Genomic DNA, 12,841 nt, shown 5'->3' with positions numbered 1-12,841 from the left:
AACTTCGAAAAAGGTACATAATTCTTTTAACCTTCAAAATTATTTCACATAAGTTGAAATAAACAATAGCAAATTAGTTGATTGTTATGTAGTTAAAAAAAATGGAGATGACAACAATGAGTTCAAAAGGGCTTTTATACAATCAGACTTAAATTTAATTCATTTTCATATAAAACAAATTTAGTTTTTTCTAAAAAATGCCAATATTAAAAATTTTTGCCCATAACTTTTGCAAAAAGTCCATGTTCAGAAATAAATTTTGAAAAACAAAACAATATCAAGTCCATGTTCAGAAATAAATTTTGAAAAACAAAACAATATCAATCTTTTTGCGAACAATTTTTGCAAAAATCCATTTTCAGAAAAAAAAACTAAATTAATTTGCGAAAAGTAACGATTTTTGTTTTTCTACAAAAAAAAATCCAATATCAAATTGTGTATGAAAAAAAAATCAAAATTTCATTTCAAATATAATTGAAGTTCAAAGTGTTAAAATTTAGAAAAGGACAAAAATTGAAACGATGAAAATTTTTAAATATCAATGCGTGCAAACATAATTTAGAAGTTAGACAAGGAAAAAAACCTGAGGTGTATTTGTTGTGAAATCATAATTTAGAAGTTAGACAAGGAAAAAAAATATTTACTTTTTCATAGTGTTTCCTATATATAATGAAACTTTTACATATATTTGGACCTATCTCTTTCTATTATATAATAGCGATTAATTATCAAGGTAAAAAGGTTTATGTAAAATAACATTCAAGAATTAAAGTACAACATATCTCTATTATATAGGGAAAGGGGGGGGACTATGGTGTCCCCGAATGAAGAAACTATTTTACCCTTTTTCCTTTGTAAATTACAAATCCACTTACAAACTAAAGGGAGATTCAAATAAAAATACTGGAAATAAAATTATAACAATCACTCACAAGTCAACTTAAATCATAGAATTGCATAATTTCCATTATACAAATCACTCAAATGATGAAACTTTACAAAAACCAAAAAATTAACTTACAAACTACAACCAATACACTACCACGTCAATACATACTCACAAAAATTTGACTTGAAATCCAAGTGTCCACTTTCTTCACAATATATGAAGTAGTGTACTTAATTTAAAAATCAACTAAATTATAATATTAGAAATCATAGATAAATTCAATAAAATTTCTATTTTATTCATAGAATTTTGACCTTGAAAAGTAAAAAAAGAAAAGAGATTGGTGAGAAACTTAAGTAACAGAGACTAAAGCATTTAAATTTTGTAACTAAAAATAATTATACTTTGTATGTCTAATGTTCAAATTTTGACTTTTACATAAGTCGAAAAAAATCGAGTTTTTGTCTTGAAAAGAATTCAAGCACGCATCGCGTGCAAAAAATGCTAGTATGAATAGATTGAAAGATTAACCTTCTTGATTAGACGAACTTTTAATAATACCCCAGCATAGTTTCTCTTCTAAGAAAATTCGAATTCAGATAGCGTTCGGGTAAAAATAGTAACACAACAATTATGGAGAAAGAACTACAATCTGTTTGAAAAACCAAGACATCAAACACTATGAAGGTGGTAATTTATTTCTCTAGAACTGATATAGAACTACAGATGAACTATAAAAATACCTAAATGTAGTGTTCACTGTTCAATATTCATTTCGACTTCATAAAAAATTCTATGAGCTTGCATATCTCCTAGAATAGCTTGCTTCCAAGTAGGAGTCTGTAGGATTTGCAGATTTTTAACATTAAGAGTGCTATAGATATTAGATAACAACATCGGGTGTTCTCTCTTTCTGAAACAAATCTTGGGATATGCTTGTTGTATCAGTCAGAAGCATTGCTGGATATTAGAGAAATCAAACAGTGGAGCCTAGTAAGTAAATAATAGTAACTACCCTGAAACACGTTAAGTAATCTCTTCACAGTTAACCAACGACATCGCAGCCAATTCATGATTCAATCAGAAGCAGTTTTTCGGATTTCCAGCCACAAAATTGGAGGAGAAAGATCAACAGCAATCACCATACTTTCTTCACAAAGTGGTCCACTAATAACAGTTTGTACATATAGCAGAGGACAATATCAGAAGCCACTTCCATCTCCAAAAACACCGTCATTGCTTCCCCAAGCTGTGCACTTTTGCATAGGACCCAAGCAATGAAGTGAGTAAAGAAGATATCAAGGCAAGCAACAACCAACAACAAGCTACAACTATTCTGCCTACTGCCAGCTCATCAAAGTAGTTAGTTGGTTGTATCTTTTATCTCTACTGTATGCTGTTGTAATCAGTTAGAATCAGTTAGAGGTTGTTATAGAGATTGTACATGTCATCATTTCTGTGATTGGTTATCAGAAACTTCATCTCATTATGATTGGCTAGGACAGGTCATGTTGTTGTCCTATTTAAAGTCAATCAATATTGTAATAATGATATCAATCAGAAATACAATCTCATTCTCTCCCTCTCTATTTCTCTCTCTCTAATATTGTTTCTCTCTCAATCTGAGAAGAAATATAAATGAAGTTCTAAGAACTTCTTCATGGTATCAGAGCAGGATCACAATAAAGATCCTGAAAACTAAAATCCGCTGCAGAAATGTATTTTTGCTAAAGCAAAATCAAGATCAGAATTGCAGAAACTGTAGGATAAACATACTACAGAAGAAATCAGGTTTTAATCTCAAATCAATTCTTGATTTGTTGTTTCATTTTTCTCGTTTGTGAAATCAAAGTAGAATTTCTTGATTTCTAATTGAGGTTAAAATTCCTCAGAAAAATCTGATTGAGAAGAAATCTTGAACTGTTGTAGTTGATTTTCATATTAATCATGCCTTCATCATCTACAGAAATTCCTGAAAATACCATTCCAACATATTCTTCACCTATTCAAAATCCTTTAAGCCCATATTTCATTCATCCTAATGAAAATACCTCTTTACCTTTAATTTCTGAAAAGTTTAATGGATCATGTTATGGAGAATGGAGAAGGAGTATGATGCTTGCATTATCTGTGAAGAATAAACTGATGTTTATTGATGGAAGTTTACCTAAACCTAGTGTGAATGATGCTAGTTGCAAAGCTTGGGAAAGATGTAATGATATTATAATATCATACATCTTAAGGTCTTTAGAACCTAACATTGCTAAGAGTGTGATCTATCTGAGTACAGCCACTGAAATCTGGAAAGATCTTGAGGAAAGATTTTCACAAACCTCAGGACCTCAATTTTACTCTTTACAGCAAAATTTGAGTGAAATCTCTCAAGGATCTTCTTCTATTACTGATTATTTCACTCAAATTAAAGCAATCTGGGATGAACTCAGTGCAATTAGGCCCTTGCCTTCTTGTACCTGTAATGGTTGCAGCTGCAATCTTACACAGAAGTTCATGCAACAGCAAGATGAGGATAGGCTTATACAGCTGTTAATGAAGTTGGATAGTCAATATGCCAATGCAAGATCAAATATCTTGATGATGCAGCCTTTACCTAAGCTATCTTTAGCTTACAGGTTATTGGTTCAAGATGAGAAACAAAGACAGACTTCCTCAAATGCTGCAGCAGGTCAGGTGTATGCTTATAATGTCACAGAGAGTACTAAAGATCAACCTGGTGGAAAGTATTTCAACAAGGTAGCTCCTAGACATGTCTTTCAGTACTCAGGAAAGAAGCTAGTTGTTGGAGGTTCTGGTAAGAAGTTCTGTGACCATTGCAAGAGAATAGGCCACACTGTTGATGTCTGCTGGAAGATACATGGATATCCTTCGCAAAACAAAGGCAAAAGCAAGAATGTTGCTGTTTTGGCACAAGGCGTTGATGATAATCCAGAAACAGATGTGACTCATATTTCTGAAGAGCAATTCAACAACCTACTTCAGCTTATCTCTGTTGCTAACAATCCACCTGCAGATCCATCTCTCACAAGTAGTTCTGCTCATGTGGCAGGTACTTGTTTAATCACTTGTTCCAATTCAAAATGGATCATAGATAGCGGGGCTACTGATCACATTTGCACCAGTCTAAGCTTATTTTCCTCCTATGAAACATACACTAAACTACCAAACACCATTACCATTGCTGATGGCAAACAAGTGATTGTTGAACATATAGGGACAGTGGAGTTTGATAATGGTATTATCCTGGAGAATGTTCTACATGTTCCTGGCTTCAAGTTCAACTTGCTATCTACTCACAAATTGTGTCATGACATGAATTGTCACATTACATTCACCACTGATTTGTGTTTACTTCAGGATCCCTCCCTCCATCACTCTGTGGTTCTTGGTAGAATCAATGCTGGTCTATATGCTGTTAATGAAGATGACTGCACTGCATCCAAAAGCCTTCCACATTCCAATGACACTGCCCTTGTAGTTCATTCTGATACTGCAAAGCTATGGCACCTCAGGTTAGGCCACATGCCTTTCAATAAGCTGCATCTAGTGAATTCTGATATTCCCAATAATGTTGTTTGTGATTTCATATGTCAAATTTGTCCAAAAGCCAAGCAAACTAGACTTCCATTTCATGCTAGTACAACCACTACTTTGAAATGCTTTGATTTGGTTCATGTTGACACTTGGGGACCTTACAACACAAAGACTCATGATGGTTTTTCTTGGTTCTTAACTGTGGTGGATGATTTTTCTAGACATACATGGATCTTTATGATGAAACACAAGAATGATGCAGTTTCTATTCTTACCAATTTTTCCACTCTCATAGAAACACAATATAATATGAAGATAGCATGTTTTAGAACAGACAATGCTAAGGAATTGTGTGAAGGTGATATCTTGGATCTGTTTAATTCAAAAGGCATTAGGCACCAAAGAACATGTGCTGAATCTCCCCAGCAAAATGGGATTGTTGAACGAAAACATAGACACTTGCTTGAAACAGCAAGAGCATTATTCTTTCAAGGCAAACTTCCTGACAGATTTTGGGGTGATTGTTTAATGTGTGCAACACATATAGTGAACAGAATGCCTCTTAGTAGCATTGGATTTTGTTCCCCTTATGAGAAGCTTCATGGTACTAAACCTTCCCTTGCTCATCTGAGAGTATTTGGCTGCCTTTGTTCAGTTTCCACTCTTAAATCTCACAGATCAAAATTTGATTCCAGAGCCAACCTATGTGTTTTCATAGGTTACCCACCTGACCAGAAAGCTTACAAGTTATATTGTCTTGATACTCATAAAATTCTCATTTCCAGAGATGTCATCTTCTATGAACATCATCTTCCTTTCCACTACACAACCACACCTCCTTCTTCCACCTCTTCTTCACCTATATATCTACCATCAGACAACACCCTTGATCTATCTTTAGATTTTCATATCCCTGCCCCTCTTCTATATCCTGACACCTCTTCCTCCACTTCTACTAATTTTTCTTCTCCTGACACTACCTCCCCTACTACTGATACATCTAGTTCTCTTCCTCCACCTAGATGTTCTACCAGATCCAAAACCAAACCTAGTTATCTTAATAACTATATTTGCCTAGCTGATAATGCTCCCACTCATTGGTGTAACATTGTTCAACTCACTGACCTTCCCTCCCAAATACAAGCTCACATCACTCATCCTTCTACTCTTCATGAACCTGTCAACTATTGGGAAGCTTCTCAACACCCTGGATGGGTGGCTGCTATGCAGAAGGAAATTGATGCTTTGGTTGCCAATCAGACTTGGGATTTAGTTCCTCTACCTAAACACAAGAAAGCCATAGGTTGCAAGTGGGTTTACAAGGTGAAATTGAAGGCTGATGGGTCAGTGGAGAGATTAAAAGCAAGACTTGTAGCTAAGGGTTTCACCCAAAGATATGGCCTGGATTATAAAGAAACATTCTCTCCTGTCATCAAGATGACCACCATTCGATGTTTACTTTCAGTTGCAGCTTCTCATACATGGCCCTTGCATCAATTGGACATAAACAATGCATTCTTACATGGTACACTCAATGAGGAAGTGTATATGAAGGCTCCTGAGGGTTTTTCTAATCCTAACCAGCTTGTTTGCAAGCTTAATAAGTCCCTATATGGACTTAAGCAAGCATCTCGTCAGTGGTTTGCAAGGTTAAATGAAGAATTGTTGCACCAAGGCTACTCTCAGTCAAAGAATGACTATTCCTTGTTCCTCAAGAAGCTGGATTCTCATATCACTGTTGTGGCTATCTATGTGGATGATATCATCCTTACTGGGTCTGATCTTGCTGAAATTTTACATCTTAAACAACATTTACATGATGTGTTTAGCATCAAAGATCTGGGTTTACTTAACTACTTCCTTGGTATGGAAGTCTCTCATTCTTCTGCTGGCATCATTATGACTCAGTTCAAGTTTAGTAAAGAGTTACTAGCCACATGTGGGCTTGATGTTTCCAGGAGAGCTAAGACTCCACTTTCTGCTTCTACTAAACTCAGTGCCACAGATGGAGCCCTTTACCCAGATCCTGAGTTGTACAGGTGCTTAGTTGGCAAGCTGAATTTTTTAACCCATACTAGGCCTGACCTCTCTTTTACAGTTCAGACACTTAGCCAGTTTATGCATCAACCTCGCATTCCACACTTTGAATCCCTTCACCATGTCCTCAGATACTTGGCTCACACCCTTGGTCAAGGGATCCTTCTCAAAGCCACCCCTCACCTCACTCTCCAAGCCTTTTCAGACTCTGATTGGGCCTCATGTGTAGATTCCAGAAGGTCAGTTACTGGATACATCTTGTTGTTAGGCAACTCTCCTGTCTCCTGGAAATCTAAGAAGCAAACCACCATCTCCAAATCATCTAGTGAGGCTGAATATAGAGCCATGGCTGCTGCAGCTGCTGAAGTCACATGGTTAGTCAGGTTGCTTCAAGAACTTGATGTCATGCATCTTACTCCTGTCACTTTGCACTGTGACAATCAAAGTGCCATCCACATTGGAAGAAACCCAGTCTTCCATGAGCGTACCAAACATATTGATTTGGACTGCCATTTCACCAGAGAAAAGGTTCTTGAAGGCCTCCTTGAGTTAACCTATCTGCCTACTTCAGATCAGCTTGCAGATGTTCTTACTAAACCTCTCTCCTTTCCTCAACATTCCAAGCTCATTTCCAAGCTTGGGATGACTGATTTTCAGTCCTCCTCCAGCTTGCGGGGGGGTAAAGAAGATATCAAGGCAAGCAACAACCAACAACAAGCTACAACTATTCTGCCTACTGCCAGCTCATCAAAGTAGTTAGTTGGTTGTATCTTTTATCTCTACTGTATGCTGTTGTAATCAGTTAGAATCAGTTAGAGGTTGTTATAGAGATTGTACATGTCATCATTTCTGTGATTGGTTATCAGAAACTTCATCTCATTATGATTGGCTAGGACAGGTCATGTTGTTGTCCTATTTAAAGTCAATCAATATTGTAATAATGATATCAATCAGAAATACAATCTCATTCTCTCCCTCTCTATTTCTCTCTCTCTAATATTGTTTCTCTCTCAATCTGAGAAGAAATATAAATGAAGTTCTAAGAACTTCTTCAGTGAGAGTGAAGATGTCCAAAGTAAATCCTTAAGATGGAGTTTCCTTGAAGTTCTTATGGGGAGACAATTGTTAAACGTGCATATAAAGTGACAATACATAAAGCAAAGGCATCCTAGTAAAACAAGGAAACTAAAAGGTACAGAAGATACTACTCCAATGTAATACTAGATTTAATTAGGCCATTAATAAGAGAATTACAGGTTACAGCTTAGCATCTATTCGATTGATGAACTTCCGCACTTGGTCCTTTGATGAGTCACTTAAGTTATTAGAAGACAAAAGGTGAATAAGTAATCAGAAAGTGTCATTATCACCTTTGAATCCCTTGCTAACCATAAGATCACAATAATACGATGCATTTGATAAGTCATTTTTGAGAATATATCCTCTGATAATTGTATTATAAGTACGATCATCGGGTGAGCAACTGTCTTCCTCCATTTTCCTCAACACTTGGATAGCCTCATCCATGAGCCCTTTCTTGCATAAACCTTTTATCATAATTGTGTATATTTTAACATCAGGTTCCTGCCTTTTCAATACAAGATCCAAGAAGAATTTTGCAGCAACTTCAAGTTTCCCAGCCTCACACAAGCTGTCCATTAGGATACCGTATATGACAACAGTAGGCTTAACACCATTATTCTCCATTTCTTCAAGTAATGTCACTGCCTCATCAAGTAAAGCATTTTTGCATAAGCTATCAAGCAATGAAGCATATGTGACAACATTAGGAGTAATTCCATGACCTTGCATATCCTTGAACATCTGGCGTGCAAGGGAGAGTCTATTGGCTTTGCATAGTCCATCAATAAGAGTGTTATAGGTGACCACATTAGGTGTCACTCCTTTCTGAAGTATACATTGGAATGAGTTGAGGGCCCTGTCAATGTTTCTGGCCTTGCAATATCCATTAATGATAGTATTAAAACTTACAATATTAGGCTCAAAACCATTTTGGGCCATAAGATCAAGTAGTTTTTCTGCATCCTCCATCTGACCACGCAAACAATAACCATCAAGTAAAGCACTGTAAGTTATGACATTTGGAATCTCACCTCTCTCAATCATGTAGTCTAGAATAGCTTGTGCTTCATCAACATTACCATCTTTGCAAAACATGTCAACAAGCATGTTGAAGGTGATAACATCTGGTGCTATGTTACACTCCAACATCTGAGCTAGCATATTTTTAGCCTCGACCTTGGAGCCGGAGTTGTAGAGACCTCTAATCAAAGAGTTATAAGTGACAACGTCAGGTATAATGCCCTCACTTTTCATGGCAGTGAACAAGTCGAGGGCCTCTTTCAACAGCCTATCCTTACAGAGACTATCAATGATGGTACTGTATATGACAAGATCAGGCTCACAAGTTCCAGATTGCATTTTCCTAAGCAAGTGGAGGGCAGAAGCATTGTCACCAATCCGACAAAGGCCTTTGAAAATAGCACCATATGTAATAATGTCGGGTTGGAAACCTAGCTTAACCATTTGATCGAGCAATTGAAGAGCTTGAGGAAGCTTATCGCAGTGGATAAAGCCATTGATTAAGGTATTAAAAATAACACAATCACGATCAAAGGGGTAACCAAGCTTAAGTCTTTTGGCGAGAAGAGAGAGGCCGAAATCGACACGGCCCAAATGACAGTAAGAATTGGCGAGAATACCAATAGAGTGCATATTGGGTCGAATACCTGACAATTCAAGGTTTCTGAGTAGAGAGATAAGGGTAGAGTGAGGTTGAAGGCGTTTCAATTTGGAAATGGCAGTGAAGAGCTGATTGAAATCTATAACAGAAGGAAGAGGGCGCAATGAAGTCATTTGATGAAAGAGAGAAAGGGGAAAATCGAGATTGGAAAACCCTAATTTGCAATGCTCTCTAATTGATTGGAGAAACAACTTACGATGTTCATGAGGAGTTGCAATGGAGTAATAATTGCGTGAATGAAAATGAAAATGAAAAGCAGAAAAGAAAGCGGAAAGGGGATAAGAAGAAGAAGAGAGACAAGAAGGAAAAAAGCTAGTACCAATTAATGAACGCCTCAGCATCATTGTCGTCTTCGCCACAAATGAAATCTGTTTTTCAGCAACTGCAGATACTTTAGGATAAAGCTGTGGCATTCATGAAAGTGCAAAACAGAACGCAAAATACAAGTGATTAATCTACAACATCTTCATTGAAGAAGAAACTTGGTACTATCTATTTGGGTCGAGGAGGGTTTGGGTCGGTTTTTGATTGATGGTACAAAAGTTCAAAGTTGCTGAAGAATGACAGTGGAGTCTGGACTCGGGAGATGGCAATTATACTTTGTCGAATACATATGATGTGTGTGGCTGTGGCCCCTAACAAATAAAAGTGAGGAAAGAGAGAATACATGGTGCGTGGCTCAACCTCCTCAAAAAAAAATTTAATGCAAAGAGAGTGGGATAGTGTATTGAAGTGGAGGGATGATATAAATCTATCATATAAATATGTTAGATAAAAGTTTTCACGTAACAAATATTATTTGTGTCGGTAAAAATATTATTTGTATTTTTTTCCCTTATTTGTTGTACGAAACATGAATAATACTTTTACATACACAAACACTCTTTATTTTGTATATACAGAAACAATATTTGTTATACGAAAACTTGTGTTAGATACATCTGACTTTTAGAGATTTATCAAACTTGAGAGAGAAAATAATGTGCTTTATATCCTAAAAAGTAGTGTTGTGTTACTCAAGAGAGAGAAAATTATAAATATTTCTCAACAATCTAATGAGATAGGGAGGCAAAAATACTGAGAAAGAGAGAGAAAATAATGTGTTTTATCTCCTAAAAAGTAGTGTTGTGATACTCAAGATAGAGAAAATTATAAATATTTCTCAACAATTTACTGAGATAGAAAGAGAAAAAATACGAAAAGATGGCCGGGAGAATTTCTTTTTGGTGGGAATAGGAGGGAAAAATACAATGAAAAAAAAAGGATTGTTGGAAAATCAATAGTAATCAATGAAGTCGTGAAATCGGGTCTTTCAAAATTTCAAAGGTTTGTTTCGGGAGAAGTTTAATAGGATTAAAAACTAGAATTTTCATTATTGGGCTGTGGATGATAGTAACTCTTGCCACTTTTGTATTTGTTCATATACCGATTTTTTTTCTCTCTTATTTCTTTACTCAAATCTTCAGGTTTTTCCTTTTCTCTCTCTCTGAAATAAAGTTTTCATTTTTGATGTTTAGGCGGTAATCTTATTTAAACATTCATCTCTTCTTCATTTTCTAGAAGTTTTATGATTTAACTTTGTTTGTAATTAGAATCCTTTGGCTGTAAATTTCTTATACTTCCTCTGTGTTGCTTTAATTGAAACATTGGGAGAAATAATGACACTATTTATTGATCAATTTTGACTCTAATTTATATGTAATACTCCGTATTTTTAGTAAGTTATTAATTATAATTTTTAAAAGGGTTTGTTTATTGAAAAGGTTTACGTACTATTAATTATAAAGATTTTAAATAGGCTTTTATGATGTATTATGGGTTTTTCAAATAGACTCCAGCCCAAATTAAATATTGGGCCTAAGTTTACAAATTATAATCCAAGTACTTAGGGTTGTTCTCTTCGGCATAAAACAGATGAATTGAACTGAATTAAATTAAATTAAATTAAATTGAGTGTAATAAATATAATTGAATGTAGTAAATATATAAATAATATTTAAATAATAATAATATGAATATTAAATAATAATTATAATGATAAGTAATAATAATGAATAATAATAATAATAAGAGTATTTTGGATATTTTTAAATGATAGTTATAAATAAATAATATTAATAATCATAAAATAATAATAATAATAATAATTAATGATAATAATGATAATTAATAATAATTATTTTGTATTATTTGTATCTATACTAATATATTAAAAGACGTCATAAGAATGTGTATGTGCCATGTGGCACTCTCCTCTAAGGCTCTAATGTAAATGATCCAAATTCATGTCAAACCCCTCAATTGAAAAAATAATATTGTGTGGTTAGAAGGTATCGAACACGTGACCTTTGAAAGTTAAAGTGAAAGCTTAACCATTAATCCAACATAACATCATTGTTTAGTATTTTAAAATAAAATATAATAAGGTCTTGTAATTATATCTCATTAAAAGATTGCACAAGTAGTTAGATAACTAACTCATTAATGGTAGTGGTAATTGACTATTGTAGACATAAACTCCTTACTCCAATTTCTTGTATTCTTCGAATTATGACGTCAATTTTTTCCTCACAAGACAAAAATTTACGAAAAGAAACGATCCGGGGCATCGCCCGGGACACTCACTAGTTAATACAGTATATTAATACTTGATGATGATTATATAATAACAATAATACTCCATCCGTTTCCTAAAGATCTTCCATTTTTCCGTTTAAGTGTGTTTTCAAAAGATCCTCCCTCTTTTACTTTATTCCTTATTTGAATTTTTTTTTCCTTTTTACCCTCTCATGTCCCTATCATATGGTCCATCATTACATTATTAATTCAATTTTACTCCCTTTCTCTCTCCTACTTTAACCTCTTCTTATTTGTTTATTTATCTTAACCCCTTTCTCTCTCCTACTTTACCCACACCCCACAAATTAATTCGCATTGGTATTTGTAGTAACAATAACAAGGAAGATCTTTAGGAAATGGAGGTAGTATCTAATAAGTAAATTAATATTACTATTTTAATAATTAGATTTAATAATATAATAATATTTAGTAATAAAAATAATGATTGCATCAGATCGCGAAAATCGCATCATAAACCGTTTTGACGCGATTTGATTGGTTTAATTTATGGGCTAAAAAACGTGAGTTTATTTGTGTTTTGACCTAAACCATGTGAAGGATTTTGTCCTCGATCAAGTGTAATAAACTAAATAATATTAAGATAAGTTATGGAGATAATATATTCAATAATATTAGATGATCACAACGTTTTGCTCGAATCTAATTGTGGTTTGTTGGACTAATATGATTAGGGCCAACTACTAATAATACCGCGAAAGTCTGTGAATTGTTTTTTCCAAAGTGGGGGGACACCTATTGACCACCCAATTTGGTTCGCACATCAATGCAAGACTTGAGCCATAGGTCGGCCCAATCCGGAATACCAACACTACCTGGAAGCAAGGAACGAAGATAGCACATCTCTAATTGGTTCAATTTCCCCGTCTCACCCTTGCAGAAGATAGTCATGCCTAGGAAGTAAGCAGCCATGCGTAGACCAGGGTGACGGATACTACTAATCTTCTCACCACCACTGCTAAGGG

At 34.8% G+C, this 12,841-nt stretch overlaps 1 protein-coding gene across 1 annotated transcript; it reads right to left on the bottom strand.

The window, feature by feature from the left end:
• Nucleotides 1-7,607: 7,607 nt before the first annotated feature.
• Nucleotides 7,608-9,946, bottom strand: LOC104885233 (putative pentatricopeptide repeat-containing protein At1g12700, mitochondrial). The gene is given in 1 exon segment (XM_010669934.4): nucleotides 7,608-9,946. A coding segment is annotated over 1 exon segment (1,920 nt). The 5' UTR covers nucleotides 9,653-9,946; the 3' UTR covers nucleotides 7,608-7,732.
• Nucleotides 9,947-12,841: the final 2,895 nt, after the last annotated feature.

The sequence above is a fragment of the Beta vulgaris genome, chromosome 4, assembly GCF_026745355.1.
Source record: "Beta vulgaris subsp. vulgaris cultivar EL10 chromosome 4, EL10.2, whole genome shotgun sequence".
NCBI classification, from domain to species: Eukaryota; Viridiplantae; Streptophyta; class Magnoliopsida; order Caryophyllales; family Amaranthaceae; genus Beta; species Beta vulgaris.
This window is presented reverse-complemented; position numbering and strand designations above follow the sequence as displayed.